This window comes from Loxodonta africana, chromosome 1 (assembly GCF_030014295.1).
Source record: "Loxodonta africana isolate mLoxAfr1 chromosome 1, mLoxAfr1.hap2, whole genome shotgun sequence".
Taxonomy (NCBI): domain Eukaryota; kingdom Metazoa; phylum Chordata; class Mammalia; order Proboscidea; family Elephantidae; genus Loxodonta; species Loxodonta africana.
The window spans coordinates 196,131,832-196,152,679 of record NC_087342.1 but is presented as its reverse complement, the minus strand read 5'-3'; the positions used below and the strand labels follow the sequence as shown (position 1 = coordinate 196,152,679).

The following is a 20,848-nucleotide window of genomic DNA, read 5'->3' as shown; positions in this document are numbered from 1 at the left end:
TCAACTTTTAAGTCTTACTTCTTAAAGATATTCTTCAAAGTCCAAATTCTGATCAAAAAGAAAATGGGTGAGAATTGAAAATAATGGAAAACTTGACAGATAATAACTATATCATGTTGGATTTGTAATTGCTTAAAAATGGAATTACTCAAGGCTATCTTTTTCTTTGCTCTTGTCCCCACCCTAAAATTGTGTAAGATTTAACTGACTAGTTTTTGAAAAAGAGTTCATCTGAGTGATGGAGGGTTATTATAAGCTAGCTGTTGTGCTGGTTTTTTTGCATACACTATATGATTTATCCCCTCACAATAATACTTGGAGGTCAATGTTATTATCGTTATTTGTCAATGGGTTTCTTACAATTAGAGAAGACAAGTAACTGCCTGAGCTCACTGAGTAAAGGCAGGTGCCTTTCCTGTGGTGGAACGCCAGGCAGGGCCACAAAACGGAGCACTTGTTCTAAGGATGCCATTCATGTTTCCTTAGTGGCTCTCAAAGTGGAGGGGTTGAGAAACACAGCTGTGTCTTGGGGAGGAATGTTGGGAAGGAACAAAGGTTGAAAATAAAGGTTTCCTACAATTTATTTAATTATTTATTTAATCTATTTAAGACTAGTTTTTAAAATGATAAAAATCATCACTTGTCCATAATACATCTGCTGTTCGCACATGGTATATTTCTTGCAAGTTTTTCTTACGTGTTTGTTATCTACTGATATAGATGTGACTATGCAGGGTGTGGAGCTCTGGTGGTGCAATGGTTAAGCTAACCAAAAGACCAGTGGTTCAAACCCAGCAGCCGTTCCTCAGGAGAAAAGATCTGGCAATCTTCTGTAAAGGTTACCCATTGCCACTGAGTCAATTCCAACTCATAGCAAATCTGTAGGACAGAGTAGAACTGCCCCATGGGTTTCCAAGGAGCAGCTGATGGATTTGAACTCCTGACCCTTTGGTCAGCAGCCATGTCTCTTAACCACTGTGCCACTAGGGCTCCATCCCCCAACCCCAGTGACTAGGGCTCCATACAGCCTAGAAAACCCTATGGGGGAAGTTCTACTCCATCCTATAGGATCACTATGAGTTGAAATAGACTCGATGACACACAACGACAATGCACAGTATGTATATTTTATATGGTACATTTCCCACTTAATATACCGTCATAAGCATTTCATGATTTTCTATTGTTTGAACTAAAAGCTATTTGGCATAAGAGTGTGGTGACAGATTAAGATTTGCATTTGATAGACCTGTTTTTGTGCTTCTAGGTATCACTAACCATTTTAATGGTGTCCCCTCCCATGCTTCTAATTTTCAACCTTGAAAGCTGGTGGCTTCTATTCATAGCCCACACTTAGCACTTACCCTGACCACCCTCGACACATATTTGCTGACTTGTATTATTCATGACCATGTCTGTCTTTCTCAAGTCAATCTCTCTCTCTCTCACTCTTATTCAGTTCCTAGCAGTGATGCTATCTTATTCATCTTTGCATTTAGTAAGCTCTTCATAAATGTTTGGTATAAAACAAATTGCCAAGCCTTTAACTTTTAGTAACCTTTTAAAAAGTAGACACTCCTCCCTCAAAAAAGAAAGAACACAAATTCAGAGAGAAGGTCAGTATAGCTCCATGATCTGAAATTCTAAAATATTATACAAGTTGGTAGAGATGGAAAATTCTAAAAAAAATTTTATTTCTGATGACACACTTATAAATAATCACATTGTGCCAGGTAAGCCTCTGGAATTTAGGTATCTGCGTCTTAGTACCATGTATCACTAACGTGTGTAACCTTGGGTCATGCCCTAAGATTCAGGGCTTTTTTCCTCATGTGTAAATTAGTTGTCAGGATCTTTAAGGTCTCTTCTAGCTCTAATGTTCTATGACTCTTTCTAAACGAACCAATTGGGCTGCTATTCCACTTCTCTTTTGCTTCTGTCTTGTCTAACAAATAGAATGCTCTGCGCTGGAAAAGTTAAAACATACACTGCTGAGAGAAAATGGAAGTTGGAATTAGAACAGAAGGTTATAAGAAAACTTAAATGAGTTAAAACCTCCAGTTCCAGATGGGTAAGTATCTTCATTTCAGAAAGAGGGAGAAATCTGGATTCTAGAAACAACAGAGGGAAATGCTTGAGACACCATATTAAAAAGTCTGTGTGGGCACTTAGAAAAGGAAGGTGAAAACTGGAGGCCAGCAGGGTTTTCCACAGATAAAACACAGCCAACCAAAACAAAGACCTGACTCAAGAGAAGCCGAAGTGATAAAAATGCCCTTGAGGTTTTGATTGACTGAATATGGTACCTGATTACTATCCAACATGTGATTTATCTGTTGAAAACATTAATGAATGCACAGGTGCTTTAATAGAAATATGATGACAGACCAAGGGAGGGAGGTTCCTACTCCCCTGTATTTGTCACTCCATTTTGGGTATTATGGTCTATTCTAGGTGCCATATTTTCAAAGGAATATTTCAAACTAAAGAATATTGATTGGTGGGGATATGGAGTTAAAAATCAGGTCATCTGAAGAATGTCTAACAGAATATTTAATGTGGGGAAGCAGACGAGTTAGCTATTTTCAGTCCTTAAAGGGATGTCAGTCAAAAGAAGATATAAATTTAATGTGTTTGGCTACAGAAACACAATCATTACATAGAGTTTTATTGCAAGGCAGTTTTGCTTCAATATGACCTATAGCTTTCTAACAGCTAGAGTCCCTACAAGTGTTCAAACAAAGGCTGCAAGTCCATATCAAGTGTCATATAAAAAGAATTCATTTATTAAGATACCAATTGGACCAGATGATCTTTAGGGCTCATGTGAATGACAATTTGTAATTCTAAGTTAGTTTAAAACTTGAGAGCTATTTTTTTATAGAAACTTTTACAAATGGACATTAGAATCCCAGGTCAAAAAAGACTCATGATATTTTTGAATTCTCCAATTGAAAACACATTCTTGAGTCTCGCGAACAGATGGCTTTAAGGTATATAGAGAGAAAGAAGGAGGATCATTAGCTTTCCTTTGCTGGGGGAAAGATCTGGCCTGAGATGACATCATAAAATAGCTGAATAAACATTCTGAAATCCGTGTGGTAGATCTTAGTCCTGGCCTGTGAGAAAATCAATGCCTTGAGCTAAATTCCATGTGACATATGGCCTTTCAGGTGATATCTGGGTGATCTTAGGTATATTCTTTTTGAAATGGGACTAATAGTACTTCCAATAATATAAATTATATGTATTAAAAAAATAGCTTGCAAGAATCAAATAACAGATACAACATGCCCAGCAGAGTACTGGATACATGACTGTAAATGCAGGGATTCCTCACATTATCTACACGTGTGCACTTCTTTCAATTTTCAAAAATATGTTCACTTATCTCATTTAGTTCTTAAAATAACTTCATCTGTATGAAGAACATTGACTATACCATGGACTGCCAAAAGAACGAACGAATCCATCTCGGATGAAATAAAACTAGAATGCTCCTTAGAAGCGAGGATGGCCAGACAGTATCTCCTATACTTTGGACATGTTATCAGGAGGGATCGGTCCCTGGAGGAGGACATTATCCTTGCTAAAGCAGAGGGTCAACGAAAAAAGAGGAAGCCCCTCAATGAGACGGACTGACACAGTGGCTGCAACAATGTGCTCCAGCATAACGACGGATGTGAGGACGGCATAGGGTGGGAAGAGTTTCTTTCTGTGGTACATAGGGTTGCTATGAGTCAGAATCGACTCGACAACACCTAACAACAACAACAACATATGCCAAGCACTGTGCACTTTAAGGAAACCCTCGGGGCATAGTGGTTAACAGCTACAGCTGCTAACCAGAAGGTTGGCAGTTTGAACCCACCAGGCACCCCTTGGAAACTCTGTGGACTGGTCCTACTCTGTCCTATAGGGTCGCTATGAGTAGGAATCAACTCGGTGGAAATGGGAGTGTACTTTAAAACAGTTATCTTTTTTTAATCCTCATAATAACTCTTTGACATAAAAAAAATGCTGTTAATATGTTCATTTTACATATATACATACACATGCACTTACATGAGGTTTAGAAACAGTTTTAATTATAGGTTACCAGTATTTAAGAAAAGGATACTAAGCTGTATTATGTATGAGATCTACTATGTAAAATGCCCATAAGAGAGACTGAAAAATGGTTGCCTCTGCGTGGTGGTATTATGGGTGGGTTTTATTCTTGTATCTTTAGAAGTTTATGTGCTTTCCAATTTTTTCGACTGAAAACGTACTATTTTATTTATAGAAAATTGATAGCAGAACAGATACATAAACAAAAGAATCTAAGGAAGACGTGCAGAGAATAGTTTTTCATGGACAGGTTCCTCTTCTTTCAATCTTAGCAGTAGAATACACTAGATATCCTGAATGACAATCCTTCAGATAATGACTAAAAATGCTGGATAAAGAACCGAAAGCGAGGGGATGATAAACACTTACATGTGCCAGAACTGGGGTGGGTGTAGGGAAGGCAGGTGTGGGAACTGGCTCTGGGAGGATAAGTATCTCAGCAGGAACTGCTCCATCTTCATCCTCAGGGGGCTTCTGATCTGCACAGCGACCAATGTCTGCATTTTTGAAGGATACAGGCTGTGCAAAGTCCATGGGGCTAATGGAATATAATTTATAATATTTTATCTAATGTTTTATTACAGCTTACAACTAAGTCAGATTCTTCCCCTGTCCCCCACTTTTTTTTTTTTTTTGAGGGCCATCAGTCCAATTTTCTAAATCTGACTTGAAGATCATCAATTCCCTTCCTAGCTTTTTGACTACATGTTTTTGAAAGCAACAGGGATCCTCATACCAAAAGGAAAAAAAAAAAAAAAAGTAACAAGGAGATTGACTTACACGGAGTTAATAACTAGGTTCCATATACAGCCTTCAAAAGGAGGAATGTTCCTGAGGGGGGAAGGTTGAAATTCCAGTGGAGCACCCCCAACAAAAAGCTTTTTAACTTCAATAGCCTGTTCCACAGTCATGTTTTGCACATGTCTTCTGTCTTCATCAACTTGAACAGTAAAGATGCTGATGAAATATTAAAAATAAATAAGTATAAAACACATAATGTTCAATATGTTTGGAAATCAAACTCTTTCCTGCTACCCCTCCTTGCTCCCTCCGGTGGCTTGGAAGTGTAATGGTTAGGAGCTCTACGATAAGCAAATGTTGCTGTTTCTCAGAATCTCGTCCCTCGGCCTCCTTTGTTAGCTCTCCCCAAGAGCTCACTGAAGCCAGGCAATGGTGTAGCTGCAACATTAGCCTCTGGTGGAGCTGACATCAGTGGTCTGCAGCCCAACACGAGCCAGTAAGAGCTGAGGCTTCTCTACTGTGGAGTAATGTCTAATCTTGTAAGGCTCAGTGGGTTTAGCACAGCATGGGGTCACATTTTGTTTGGCTCTTTATTTCTTGGTTTGTGCTAGCTATTATCTTCTTGCTAGGGGACAAACTGTACTCCTGAGAGCTTAGATTGCAGCAATCAACAGCAAACACATACCGTACCATTTATAAAGAATGTAGCTGCTGGCTTTTGAATAGAAGAGGCAGGAAAGAACATCATGTTAATTGTTCCTTGCAATGATTGTCCTTAGTGGCTCTTTCATTAATTTCCCTAATTTGCTTATCAGAGATAACTCACACATTACTAATTGAGAAACTCAGGCTACTTCTTCATAACAATCATTGGCTCCTGGGGCAAAGAATCAGAAGGAGACAAAGAGTTCTGATGATGAAAATGACCAGAAGGATTTTCTCTTTTGTTATAGGAGCAAGTTTTCAGCTTCAATACCAACAGTGTGACACTATCAGTCCTAAGTATTAGTCACTAGCCTGAGGATCCTGAACGGATTACTGAAAACTTACTGCATATCTGGGGAGAAAACAAAAGTACTTGGGTGGAAAACTCACCCCTCAACTACCATCTTACGTGATTTTATAAAGAAGAAAAACAGCATGCAGAACTAGAAACAATAAACCAGAGAAAAGATACTCTGAATTGGCATTGAGCACTTGTACACTTTCGGACAATTCAAATGTAAGAGAATGGAACAAAAGGTAGATGTCACTATGGCTCAGAAATGTTACTGTTCAGGGGATGGAGAAGGGGTGGGTCAGATTAGTTTCAAAGGAACGTACAGGCAACCAACATACTGGTGTTCCACCAGGTTCTGGAAGAATGTTTTGGCAAAAGTCAGAAGGTTCAGCCTCACTGCTAACTGGGTCAGTGGTTTTGTACGACTTTTAGACAACCACTGACTTCTGGACATGTGTGACTCACTAGAAGTTGATCCTACCCTAACACCCTTCTCTCTTTTGCTAAAAGCAACCTCTTAATACCATGATAACAGGAATGTCCCTAGAGTTTTAATGCAGGCTTCAAGCCACTATCAAAAATCATCCAAGAACAGCAAATCTCTGCTCTTGATTAGAATTTTTGAGAAGCCAAGAGCCTGCCTCTTTTTGGTGTGGACTCCCTCTTGTCTGGTTCTGCCCCAAGGATCATAATAGTGGTCTTTTCACAGCAGGTCATAGGGTGATGACGTAGAACGAACATGGGCCTTAAAAGGAACTGGTTGAGGTTAAGTACTGGTTTTAGAAGCTGACTAGCTGTGGGATCGTGGGCCAGTTATGTAATCTTTCTCAGTCTCATTTCATTCATTTATAAAACGGGAAAAAAATACCTACTTCAGACAATGGAAAACATTAAGTGACTGCATTAATTCTATGCATGTGTGAATTTCGCTCTCACAGAGGAGAAGCCCAACTTAGTCATTTTCTTACTTGCCTCAGTGGCTATTCTAGGCTCTAAGGGTTTACAGTTTTAGTCCATTAGAACTGCTTGCCACTGAGATGCACTCAGGAGAAGGATCAGAGGGCAAAGCAGATACAGAAGGCAAGAGTCACTGAAGTACCAAGAAATTAGATAATGAAGGGACTGATGTGAGAATTTTGAGGAGGAAGGGGTAGAAAAGGAAAGAGAAGGAGAGAGATTAAAGAAAGGCAAAGGGGGAGAGAGAAGAGCAAGAACAATCTTGAGAAGTTTGCCCCTGAATTTGGTAAAAATCCAATGCTTTTGTGAGGTGGTATTTAAGTTACTACTCTTACCCAGGGTTCTAGGAAAAAAAACATAATTGACATTTATAGTCTGAAAAGTGTTGAAAGAAAGCAAATACTTCCAAATCTAATCATAATATCATAATCAACATGAAGCAATACCAATCTTTAAGGTCACAATAAAAGGAAAGGATAAATAATTGGCTGAACATAGATGGAGGTGTGAAATCCTGGCTCTGTTATTTACTAGCTGTATGACTTGGAGCAGGTTGGTTAATATCTCCTCATCTGTGATGAATGCATATTAATACGAATATAAAATACATCCATAAGGATTAAAGAACATAATATTTGTTTAGTATTTGACAGAGAACATGCCATAACTAGGTATATGAAGCATTAAAAATGCTTCTGGGTGAAGTTCTAAAGGTCATTAGTGATCTCTGCTTAATTAGTTTATGGTAGCAATTGCTTAAAGAGAAGATGATGTGTTTTTTTTTTTTTTTTCGACCTTACAGTGCTAATTGAGACTTTATGGTAGCAAATGTGTTCTGGTTTTGGCACAGAGTGCAGTGGCTACACACTAATATACCCAATACACTATCCTGTAATTAACGGTGAATGGCAATACTGTTTGTTTACATGGCTAATTAACTGAATGACCAATTTTCAGTGATGTACACTGAGCTTAATCAAATAAAGGTTGGATTGATGGCCAACAGCTGGGAAGTTGGCATAATAAAATGTCCTTCTTAAAGGAACACCTGTTAAAAGGACACCTTAGTACAACATCCTAATACATTTGGGAATTTCAGAGTTCTCTCTCTACAAAATAACATATTTTTGATGATTTTTGGTCAACTATATTTCTCCAGTTGTCATTAGCTTATTGAAATTCTTAAAGTTTAAAGACTTTAAAACTTTTCCCCACAACGAGAAGGATTAAAATTTGGCAAAGGGCCTGAAATCTATTCTAGAAGAAATGTAAAATCAGTATTCTAAAGCATTTCCAAAGATTCGAATGAGAAAGTTCAGTTTGTATTTCTCCTCAGAGACTGACGGCAATATCTAGCTATTAGATTAGTAAAAGTTCTTTGTCCAAATATTGATCCTTCATTTGTCTTAATCATGGTTTCTAAACATCTTAGTTGGTAGACACTCTGCATGAATACTTAGCATTGCTTCAGCCGTCAGCCTCACCCTCTATATAATAGTAAGAATATGACCCATGGAAAGCTTTATCGTTTACTTAGAAGATAAGAAATCCTTACTCTTCATCTAAACTAAATTATCCACACAAGAGGATAATGAGATACAGCATAACAGTTGCTTACTTGAAGTATTGCTACATATTCATATCATTATCACATTTAAAGGTGTCTTTGTGTTTTGAGGTTTCATTAAATTTGATTTCCAGTTTTTTTCGATGTCTTCAGTCTAATAAATGAATCGCTGGTTTGGGAGTCTGAGACCCCTGAAATCTCTGAGCTTATTTTTTTCCTCTAATTGTCCTTCTAAACTAATGACCTCTCTGAATTGTCATATGATATTTTGATGAAAAATTCAAATCACTTTCCCAATAAAGAGAAATCAGCTTATACAAGTCAACTCTCTTATTCAGTGGCTGGAAGCCCGTGCTTGGTGGATCTGTAGAAAGGTGTCCTGCATGAATAGATCACAGGGCAGCCAGCTTTTCTCTTCTCTCTCAACTTTGTTTCCTTATGGAGTTACTCCACAGGGGCTTTGCACACCTTAGGGAGAGGGACAGGAATGAGGTACCTAACAGTGCTCAGTAGGTCTTACGGCTGCTGCCACGCTCTTGTTCTATGACAGATGTCTAAACAGCAGCCGTAACTGCTTTGGAACCTGAATGAAATAGCAGTTGCCAAAGGCTGCTGGCCTCAGCCGAGCTCTTCGGTGTGTTTCACTATGCGTACACCTTATTTGAGAAAAGAATTTTTGAGAGGCACAGAGGGTGGGGGTTCTCTTATCAATAGCTGTAGAAGATGCATTTGGTTTTTTCCACAAGTGGAGAGGGGAACTGTACAGGATAAAAATGCTCTAAGCAGAACTTCTAAGGGCCAAGATAAAACGAAGTGCCTGAAGTACAAAATGTAAAGAAGAGGAAATTAAGCTGCTTTTTGCTTTCTGTTTTTGTACCGCATAATGTACCTGCACATACGAAGGTTCAGGTAGGGTCTAATGTGAGGGAAAGATGTTCTTGTTAGTTTACAGGTTGTTTAACGGTAAGTACTCTAGTGCTATTGTTACCCTCTAGTTCTCTCAACATGAACGGAATGTTCTCTCCCGTCGTGAAACAGACTCGGCTCTGGTTTGATGACGATTTTCCTCATTGTTCGTGCGCCTGTGGAGAGATGCACTTCCAGACGGCCTTTGTTCAGGAATATCGCATAATAGGCCTGCAAGAGCAAATGGTTATTGAAGATTAAACAAGAATCTCATCTGTGACCTGGCTTTACAGGTTCTCAGTCAGAACTGCAGCTCATGCTCTCTGAGATCTTACAGGAGAAGTAAGACTCAATATTTTCTTAAGCAGGGTATTTAAGGGAGCTGGAAATATCCTTTTAATAATTTACCATTTTTTACTAGTTAGATGATATGGGAAGCAGATGTAGTAATGTAGCATTTCTCTGCAAAGCAAGCAGATCTGAGCCACTGAAAGTAATAGCTGCGCTCATATTGAGCTTCTAACTTACAAAACTGATCAGGAAACAAACGGGGCCAACAAAATCCCTCTCCCTTATAATCACAAGTGGACAGTTAGCTTCTGGAAATTAGGTCTGACTCTCAACCTCATGGCATTTTGAGGATTTAGTCTTCAATTTTGTTCTCCGAGCTGGTTGACTAGATTGCTATCACAGACATGTAACTTGTCGCCCACGTTCTGACAGAAGGAAGACGGTTTTTCATCCACAAACATGCCTGCTTTCTTCTTGCTACTGTTACTATAGCAACCAGTATGGCTTTGATATCTGATTTGAAACCCAGGGAGTGTGAATGCAGTCCTTGTCCCCAAAGCCGATGCCATGTGTGCTCCATTTCTGGTGGAGCATGGAGTATCTGCTGCACAATGATCACTTGGTCCTCCAGGCATCATCTGTGATGGTGGAGAATGTTTCAGTCAAACATCGTAATGTCTCCAATCATTTACTTAATTAGCTATGCGGCTTTGTGTCCAACACAAAATGTTCAGAGGAACGGGATTAATACTCACCATCCAATGAAGGGGCAACTGTAAAATAATTAAAATTGCTTAGCTAATTGATCATTTGATATCATTTGAGCACAGTATAATCACAAAGAACCTTACGGGTATCAAAATGTTTCACTTTGAAAAATAAAATATTCCAATTTAACCAGTGTTGATTCTAGAACAGTTACGAACTATCTGACATTGTTTCTCATTTCAAATAGCATTTACTATGATATTTTAAAAAGTAGACATTCCTCATCATTTAAGTGTTGAAAATATTAAAAAATGTTATTTCTAATTTACTTTGGACTATAGTACTTAAGGAAACCCTGGTGGCACAGTGGCTAACGGCTAATTAAGAGGTTGGCAGTTCAAATCCTGCAGACACTCCTTGGAAACCCTTTGGGGCAGTTCTACTGTCCTGTAGGTTTGCTATGAGTTGGAATTGACTCGATGGCAATGGTTTATTGTACTTAAGGGTTGCTATGAGTCAGAACCGACCCAACGTCACCTAACAAGAACAATAACATGGTACTTAAAGAGCCCTGGTGGCCCAGTGGTTAAGAGCTTGGCTGCTAACCAAAAGGCTGGCAGTTTCAATCCACCAGTTGCAACCTGGAAGCCCTACAGGGCAGTTCTACACTGTCCTATAGGGTTGCTATGAGTCAGAATCGACTCAACGACAGCAGGTTTGGTTTTGGTGTACTTGTTATAAGCTTCCAGGATGAAGCTTATGTTTTGTGTCATTTGGTGAGCAGGCATTCTTAATTTTCATAAAGTTACACTTGTCCTGTTTTGTTCAACAAATCTTTTCCATCTCCAAAGGTCAAAAACTATCCTCTCTTTTCTTCTAAAATTTTTAAAGATTTGCATTTCATGTGTAAGATTTTAATTCATTGGGAAGTGATTTTTCTGTTGAGTGTGAAGTAGAAATCAAGTTTACTTTTTCCATGGCGATAACTAAATGCCCCAGTATCATTCACTGAGAGGTCCACTGTTTTCCTAATGAGCTGTAACGGCTGGGTATATACAGGACTCTATAGTCAGAGTGTTATCCATGAATTAACACCACATTACTACAATCCAAATCTCTAGTTTCAAATGTGCTGGTGTCTGGTGGGGCAGCTGTACCACTTTTTCTACTTCAGGAACTTCTTGGCCTTTTGCTCTTTCATAAACACTTTAGAATTAGTATCTCATGGATATCAAAAAGGTGGCATTTTTACTGAAATTGAATCTACATATCTTTTTTTTAAAAACTGCTTTTTTTTTGTATTGAGTCTATCAATGAACTTGTTGAATACACCCATTTATTTAGGACTACTTTAATGCCTTCCCATAAAATTTTATAATTTTCTCCATATGGATCTAACATCTGTTTCATTATATTTATTCTTAAATTATATACTTGTTCTTATCTATACTTGTTCTTTTCTTATTGCAACAGCTAAGACCAGTGCAGTAATAATATTCGTCTTTTTCTTGGTCCTGATTTTAAAAGAAATGTTTCCAATGTTTTTCTATCAGGAGAATTTGTTATAAGTCATTTTACAGATGGTGAAGGAAGCTCCCTCCTCTTCTTACTTACTAAGCATTTTTTCTGTTTTGTTTTTTGAATGGATGTTAAATTTTATCCAATGTTTTTCTTCATCGACTGAGATGATTATATGGTTTTTAGATTTTCTAATATTAAACGACACTTGTGTTCCTGAGATAACCCAACTTTACTCATGATGTAATATTTTTTTACACACTGCTGTACACCTTTGGATTCTATTTGCTAAGCTTTTTTTTTTTGGGAAATGAATAAGACTACATAATACTATTTATTGTTAAATATTACATGTTAAAAATGATTAAAACATACAATCACAAATAACACAACCTAGTTTACAAAGAAGTGTGAATATGGACATATTTGCAAAGCATTCTAATCTTCTGGTCATGGCAGACTAGGTAATTTCTATTACCCCTTTCACTGAGAAAAACTAGATTAAGAGGAAAAATTAAATTTTAAAAATATAATTGAAGGTACTGGAGGGATACTAAGGCAGTAAAGAGTTATAATGTTTAGATCTGGGAAGCTGCCAAAGAACTTTTAACATAATTAAATGGCTAACGGGTCTAAAAATTGGAGATTCACAACTTTGCGAAAGTACACACTGTTCAGACTTAATTTTAGCTCCGTGAGTGGGTTTGGGTTATAAGTTTTCTTTTTCATACTGTCCAAGTCTGTGTTGGCTGTACTTTATTTGCAACTTCTAGTTCCAGGTCCACTCTCTGGTCATCACTGTGACTAGAGAAGGTGGGGCAGGGCAGGTTCCAACAGACACATCCCCTTGGCTAGTGAAACTGAGAAACTGACCCTAAAAGGAATTTAAATTTAAGAGGCCATCCCCGGATCGCTACAGATCTGGTAAGGAACTGAACTTGGAGACAAGAAAAGATTAATATAATTTTGAACATATTCTAAGATTTCTGTGTATATGTATATGCTAAACTGATATGAAATATAAAGGCAAATACAAGTGTGACTGTGCACCTGGAATTGATCAATGGGAAAATTCTAATGAAGAAGAAGAAATGAGAGAAATAGGAGGTCAGCGTGGATATAGAAATGTTCAGTCCTGGCTGGCTGATATGGTAATGGAAATAAATGATGCAAATATGAAAATATAAAAGCAATTTATAAACCCTAGATGCCTCACTGGTTCTTTGTAAAACAACTGTTTTATATAAATATTAGAGAAATGCATTATTAACTAAGTGCAACAGTACCTGACCAGTCTGCCTTCGTTTTCTTCTAGGTGGTGCTGGTGTCCCTCCACTTCCCAAGAGAATGACCCCAGACTCATTCTTGGTGCTGAAGGACAGGTTGATTTCTGTTCCTACATTAATTGGCACAGGGGCCAACTCCACAAAACCAGGCTTAGGGAAGCTTACGGTGTAAACATTCTGTGGGTAAAAGGAAAGAAGAGAAAAAAACATTAGAAAGGAAAATTTAAATTAATTTCTCCATCTCACTCTCCCCCTTCAGTGCTCTCAATGTTATCATAAAATACACTGTAATTTTAGAAAGGATGAAAACCCACAGTCACATGGAGAGTTTAAGAGCAGTTAAAGAAGTATATCTCCATTCGTAACTTTGAATTTTCCTAGCAGCTTAGGTTAAATTCATCATTGTGGCCTCTGCTTTTATTCTAGAACTTCTGGTTTAAAATACAGAAGGTGATTACTGATAAATAACATTTTCTTTTGGTTTAAATTGACCTTGCTAAATCTGCCTTGAAAATACTTGACATTAATCCCCTTAATACACTCCATCAACTAATTGTTTGTTTTATGGGTATGACCATAGTCTTTTTCAACATTCTTCCTTCGTGATGAGCCCAATGTAAACATGTTCATTGCTATCAAATATATAAATGTGTGGTATAAGATTTAAGAAATATCAGATAAAATTTAAACCTTTAAAATCAACAATCCAAACATTTAATAGTTAGTCCAGTTTTTCCTCAAAATAAAAACAGTTCCATTGTTTTTGTTGATTATAAAATTAAAAAAAAACACTAATATTTCAGACAATAAGAAGTGAAAAATAGGGAAATCAGCAATTATTCCCATACCAAAGCTGTATATAGCTGTATGTGGATTTTCCAGATGTACTCATTCATTCATTTTATCTATCTCTGCCTTACCTTCTTCCTCCACCTTCCCTTCCTATATTTAAACTGAATCATGATAGACACGTTCATCAGTAACTTCTTTTTTCACTTAAATATGTGGGGATACCTCTCTGTCAGCAAACACAGATCTCATCATCAATTTTAATGGCTGGAGGGCATCCCATTGTATGACTGTGATATAATTTATTTAAGCAAGCCCATATAGTTGGACATTGAGACAGCTTAAAATGTTCATTTTTAAAATCCCAGATTTTGCCGGAATAAAAGCAAGGATTTCTTTAATGTAAGCTATTTTTTTTTTTTCACACAGTGTTTCAGGTCCAGTTAAGTGGCACAAAGTGTGGGCAAAGTGTGTAATCTATTTTCTATTCCAATTTCCAAATCATGGAGTTTTGGAGAGTTCCGATAAAACTACTGTGCAGACTTTTCAATATTTAGTCATACCAAATTTCTGCCACATATTTTAGTTGCAAAATAATTCCTGGTTACTGAAAAGTGCCTTTACAGAATCATCATTTCCACACATATAGGCTATTCATTTTCTAGATAGTTTTCACCCTCATGTATATCTTTTGAATGTGGATGAGTGAATGCTTGGAAGATTAAAACTCTCAGTGAAATGCTCTTTAAGAAGCCAGTATCAGTCCTTAGAATTTTAATTTTTTATGTATTTCCTTTTTCCTTATTCCAAAGCTTCTCAGGGTAGGAACTTCAAATGGAACATGCAGCTACAAACAATAAAGGCCCTGACAGTTCTGTTCCAGCCTTCAAACCCCATGGCTCATATGATGGATTTATTCTTTTTTCTTTCTCCCTATCCTTCCTCCATTTCCCTGAATGCCATAAGCTGAGTGCCATTAAGCCAACTCTGACTCATGGCGACCTCATGTGTGTCAGAGCAGAACTGTGCTCATAGGATTTTCAATGGCTGATTTTTCAGAAATAGATTCCCGGGTCTTTCTTCCCAGCTGTCTCTGGGTAGACTTGAACCTCCAACCTTTTGTTAGCAGTTTTCACCACCCAGGGATGTGAATTCTATAGGAGTGCTTTAAAATAATTTTAATTGGAGAAAGAAATCAAAATGAACAGTTGTATCATCTCAGAGTAATTAAAATTTCTAAGTATATTTAACATGTTGTTTTTTTAAACAAGCTTATCAGTTCTGAGATCCCATAAAATTCTCACTAACACTTGCTGATGACAGTTGGCTCTGGTTTATAGACATTTTAAGAGAGGAGAGCTCTGACCTGAGTTTCTCTCATGTATGGGTCAGCCCCTATTGAAGACTCAGCGCAGAGTAGTCAAGTAAATCAGGGGGCTGCTGGGCTGCTTTCGTGATAGAGAAGAGATACAGAGGATGCTTGGGCCTACGGTTAAGCTTTAACTTGTTGGTAATAAGAAACTTTGCAGTGTTGTCAAAGACAAGTCTTCAGAAAGTGGATGCCATAGTTCCTAGTCTGCACCATTTGCAAAGAAAAGGGGGTTTGACTTTCAAGCTGTAGACAAGATGATATGCACTAATAATTATGGTGCAAACTACTACTTGCTGTTTGTGTAAACTCCTACCACATTCTGGAAAAAAATAGGGCTGCTAATAAAGCTATTACAATACATGAGGATAAAATAAATTTAAAATAGATGGCAGAAAAAAGGAAAAGGGTAAATACCATTGGAAATAAATAGAACCAGAAAAGAGATTATATTAAAAATATATACTATGAAATTCTATACATGTGGGAAATTGGATCACAATTTTGGATCTTCATAAAACATATGCTAAGTTCAGTTGATCATGGTAATTTGTAGAAGTACTTCAGTCTTGCTTGATCACTTATGAACAGCTCTGATGAGGGTAAGGAGGATCTTAAAATAGATTAACAAGGGACTGGTGCCTCTAAAAGCACCAATAGGATATAAGTAAAACTTGACATGAATGTATTTAGGGAACCATTAAAAACAGACCAACCTCCAGTGAACATCCTTTGGTAACGCCAACATAATCAGGGCTACTGAGTATATTATATGGGGTTCTTGAAATTTCAATATCTTTGAGGCAGCCAGAATATTTCCGCAAATTTACTTCCGGCCTGTTGAAAGTTAAATGGAAAACAAAAGCAATAGCATTAGGGCAATGACAGTGTAGTTCCTGTAACTATTGGAAGCAAGCCATAGGAGCAAACTGACTCACAGGCAGGCACATCTATCAACTCGTGCACAGGCGCACACAGGCACCCAGCAAACTGTGCTTTCCCTTATCTACTGGTGAGATTAAGAGATGTTAACAGCATCTTGTAGGAGTCTTTATGCAGTTCTTCTCCCCGCCCCCTCCCTTTTTTTTTTTTTTTTAGTAATCTCACCCACAGCATTTAAATTTAGGTACAGGAATTACTGGGTTTTTTTTCTCCACTCAATGGAAACCTTGGTGGCATACTGGTTAAGAGCTACGGCGGTTAACCAAAACGTTGGCAGTTCAAATCCACCAGGTGTTCCTTGGAAACCCTATGGAGCAATTCTATTCTGTCCTATAGGGTCACTATAAGTTGGGATCGACTTGATGGCCATGGGTTTGGTTTGGGTTATCGACTTGACAGCAATGTTTTTTTTTTTTTTTTTTTGTATTAAGTGCTTTTGGAGCCCTGGAGCACAGTGGTTAAGAGCTCGGTTGCTAACCAAAAGGGTGGCAGTTCAAATCTACCAGCTGCTCCTTGGAAACCCTGTGGGGAAGTTCTGTTCTGTCCCATAGGGTTGCTATGAGTTGGAATGGACTTGAAAATGTTTTTTTTTTTTTTTTTGTATTAAATGCTTTATGTGTATAATGAAATAAAAGTTTCCTTTTCCTCCAAAAAGTAGATAATTGTTTAAGCAGCATAAAACTACATAAGAAAGAAGTAAAAATAATAACTTGCTCAAAAATTAAAAAAAAAAAAATTCTAGAAAATATTTTTATCATTGAGACTTTTTTGAAGGGGAATAGTTGCTAAAGAATAATATTATATTTTGCTTTAAAGCTTTAACTAAAGCAAAGTTCAAGAAACGCATTTGGATTACAACTTCAAAAAAAAAAAAAAAAACGATATTTTAAAGTTGAGTGTACAGATTGACCCAAAAGTCCTTATTTTATGCCAGAGCAGTAGCAACATAAAGCAACCAAAAGCACAAACCAAAAACCCACTGCCATCAGGTCGATTCCGACTCATAGCGATCCCACAGGGTTTCCAAGGCTGTAAATCTCTACAGAAGCAGACTGCCACATCTTTTCTCCCATGGAGCTGCTGGTGGTTTCAAACCATCAATCTTTCAGTTAGCAGTCTATCACTTTAACCACTGTGCTACCAGGGCTCCTCAAAAGCACAAAAGATATATTTAATTTTTCCAATAGAGTTGAAAAAATGGTTTCCATACCCAAACTAAGGCCCCTGGGTGGCCTCAAACAGCTTGTGTTCGACTAATAACCTAAAGGTTGGCACTTGGAACCCACCCAGTGGCACAGAAGAAGGGCCTGGTGATCTGCTTCCATAAAGATTACGCCCAAGAAAACCCTATATAGCAGTTCTACTCTGTAATACTTGGGGTCACCATAAATTGGAATCAGCTCAATGGTAATGGGATTTTTCTTTTTTTTTATACCCAAATTACTCTTGAATGTCTATTTCTTTTGCTCATCACTTTTCAAAACAGGGCAAATATTCCAGCAGATTAGAAAACGAAGCCCTCGCCCTTGAGTCCAGCATGTTGCTCTGGTTTATTATGTGACATCTGCAAGTGATTTTTCTCTGAGACTCAGTGTCCTTATATGTGAAATGGATGTAATAATATTATTATATGCATTATTGAGTTGTGAAGTTTGGACAAGACAACGAATGTAAGCACTTTAACATAATCCCTAGCACGTAGAAATACTCCATAAATGCAAGCTAGGAGGTTGTTAGCTATGATAGCACTCCTTGAATGTATAGAAGCATCGTCCAATGGAACTTTCTGTGATGATGGAAAGAATCTGTTCTGCGCTGTCCAAATTGGGAGCTACTAGCCACATATAGGAAACCCTGCTGGCGTAGTGGTTAAGTGCTATGGCTGCTAACCAAAGGGTCAGCAGTTCGAATTTGCCAGGTGCTCCTTGGAAACTCTATGGGGCAATTCTTCTCTGTCCTATAGGGTTGCTATGAGTCGGAATCGACTCGACGGCACTGGGTTTGGTTTTTTTTTTTAGCCACATATAACTGTGGCTTGTGCCAATAAGGAACTGAATACTTATTAATTATTTAATTTAATTAATTTAAATTCAGACTGTGGCTAGTGGCTACTCTCTTGAAAAGTGCAGGTCTATAACCAAACCAAAACCAAACCCAGTGCTGTCAAGTCAATTCCGACTCCTAGTGACCCTACAGGGCTAAATAAAGTAATACTTTCTTCTTTAAGAGATGTTAATAAGGTTCTGTAAAAACTGTCCAGTCTCACCAAAATATTGAACTTATTAAGGTAATGATTAATTCTGTTATCACTGTCCATGGTTCCAGGATCCATTTTTATTATTTTTTTTTCCTGTCTTAATAAAAAATGCATGGCACCGGGGAAGACAGGCGGGGAAGCAAATCAGGCCCTGGCAGTGTGGTGTGTGCCGGGTGATTTATTTCATGCCAGATACTTGTTGTTTTCTTTTTTTCTGTAACTGCTTTACTTTCTTCCATCATTTTCTTCTGTTCCCAAGGATTCCCCCTTCTGCTCCGTCAGAAGAACACATCCAGAGGGAGGGTGAGGGTCTTGCTTATGTCCTTCTATAAGGCAAAGGGAATGGGTGCATTTCTTTCACAGTGTTCATTTGCTCCTATATTTGCCTTTAGGGGAAGGCTTATCTATCACAATTTTTCCAGAGGTCTTGTCAATAAAGTCTATCACTCCTACCAGTTATATAGTTTGTTATTTCATGGAAACACAAAGAACCACTTCAAAATACAACAATTTAGCAAGTCCAGTGTTATGAAAATCACAGAAGACAAGTAACCACATATGATCAGATTCATAATGTAACCATAGAATTCTGAAGCTCACCACTCAAGGGCAAAATTACCAAGCTACACAGTGTCATCCAGAGTTTTATTAGTACCTGTTTCCACTGAAAGCCAGCATTTGTCTTTTAGCCATCCCAGCAAACACAGTAGGACTATCCTCATTACAGTATTGTGAGAACATAACTTGTTTTATTTTTTTCACTTTCATTTCTATATATTCTAGTTTCTGATACTAAAATTGTAGCCTTTGCTTTTAAAATTTCTTGGATCAGTTCAGCTTCATTATCTCCTTTCCAAAAATTTGGCACAGTTTGGCTCTGAAATGCCAAAACACCAGTCTTTAGCGCTAGCTAGAGTGTGCCAGATTGCACCTCTCTAGCTTTGGACCAGCCACTTTCCAGGGACATGCTGCTCACAGCTTTCACACTGATCTTTGTCTGCAAATTAGAGTTCAAATGCTCCTGAGAAGCTAGGGGGACCGTCCACAAACTTCTTCACCATTAATGCAAACACTTTTTAAAAATATCATATTTCCAGAGATTCTTTTCATCTGGCTCTAGAGCTAATTCTAAATAAACACAGCAATATATAAGCAGCTCTGCCATGAGGTGCAAAGGCCGTGTAAACGTTTGCAAATTTGCAGCCCTGCAAAAAGCAACAATGCAGTGGTAAGCGTTTAGGAGCGCCAGTTGATTGTTCAGTAGACGGCATGGTATTAGGGAGGCCAGAGTCAGAAGTTCAATCCCAGAGATGGGTAGATCGCTTTGCTCTGTTACCCGGAACTAGCCCGTGCCCATAAGCCTGAGTGTGCTGCTGGTTGCCAGGGGGCACTGTGCGTGAGCGGTTGAACAAGTAAACAGAGCAAATCCATCATCACCGCTGGTGAAACAACCCAAATTGCAAGTCCAACTGATGGTGGGTAAGCAGCAGCATCTTTGTAAGTAAAGGGCAGCATGAGAGACATCTCAGGATCCATGACTTGCTCATGAAATATACTATGGACAAAGCTGCACAGGTCGCCCTGCTTCTGTACTGCTGCTTTATCTAAAGCCACAATTACCCAGCCCATGCACTCGAAGAAGGCATGCATAAATTTAAAGTTTACCTTGCTTTCATACTAGGTCACATGAAAGAGAAAAACAAAACAAAACAAAACAATTTACTTATAGTTGCATTTTCATTTAGCAAAACAATAGACATTAATGATAAACCCCCAAATAAAACATCTCATAGGGATCCACAAAGCAAAGGTGTGCAAAAAACTGACAGAACAGAAAAACATACATACGCCCTTCACTGCAGTGAAAATAAAAAGCCCAAAAAACCCAGTGCCGTCAAGTTGATTTCGACTCAGAGTGACCCTGTAGGACAGAGTAGAACTGCCCCACAGAGTTTCCAAGGAGTGCCTGGCAGATATGAACTGCCAGCCCTTTGGTTAGCAGCCGTAGCACTTAACCACTATGCCACCAGGGTTTCTTCAGTGAAAATAGAATCTAAAAATGACCATTTCCTATATACAATTCTCTTCGAAAAATTTTATTTTAGCACTGAGTTATGAATTTAAGAACTTATATTTATCATTATAATGACTGGGAAAATACATAGGTCTCTATTCTGCAGTTCCCATAAGTAGTTTATAAATATTGTCTATCACAGAGCTTAAATTTAATGAAATCCATAAAAATAATCTATGTTTTGCTATGTCTTTTGCACTTTATCATATTGCGACCCTGTCTGAGAGCAAAACAGAAGGTAACTGAGTGCTTGGCTTCTTGATCAGTCACAAATATATGTCTACAGATTGTTCTGAAATAATGTAGCCTACTATAGCAGCGTTATCATTGTGA

At 38.0% G+C, this 20,848-nt stretch overlaps 1 protein-coding gene across 1 annotated transcript in view; it reads right to left on the bottom strand.

Moving 5' to 3' along the window:
• The window catches only part of LAMA2 (laminin subunit alpha 2), a 559,790-nt gene that overhangs the window by 22,543 nt on the left and 516,399 nt on the right, over nucleotides 1-20,848 (bottom strand). The window contains exons 53-58 of the mRNA XM_064294826.1: nucleotides 20,107-20,118; nucleotides 15,959-16,079; nucleotides 13,085-13,261; nucleotides 9,364-9,512; nucleotides 4,891-5,067; nucleotides 4,480-4,648 (exon numbers count right to left, since the gene is read on the bottom strand). Coding sequence (XP_064150896.1) covers nucleotides 4,480-4,648; nucleotides 4,891-5,067; nucleotides 9,364-9,512; nucleotides 13,085-13,261; nucleotides 15,959-16,079; nucleotides 20,107-20,118 — 805 coding nt within the window. The remainder of the gene's footprint in view (nucleotides 1-4,479; nucleotides 4,649-4,890; nucleotides 5,068-9,363; nucleotides 9,513-13,084; nucleotides 13,262-15,958; nucleotides 16,080-20,106; nucleotides 20,119-20,848) is intronic.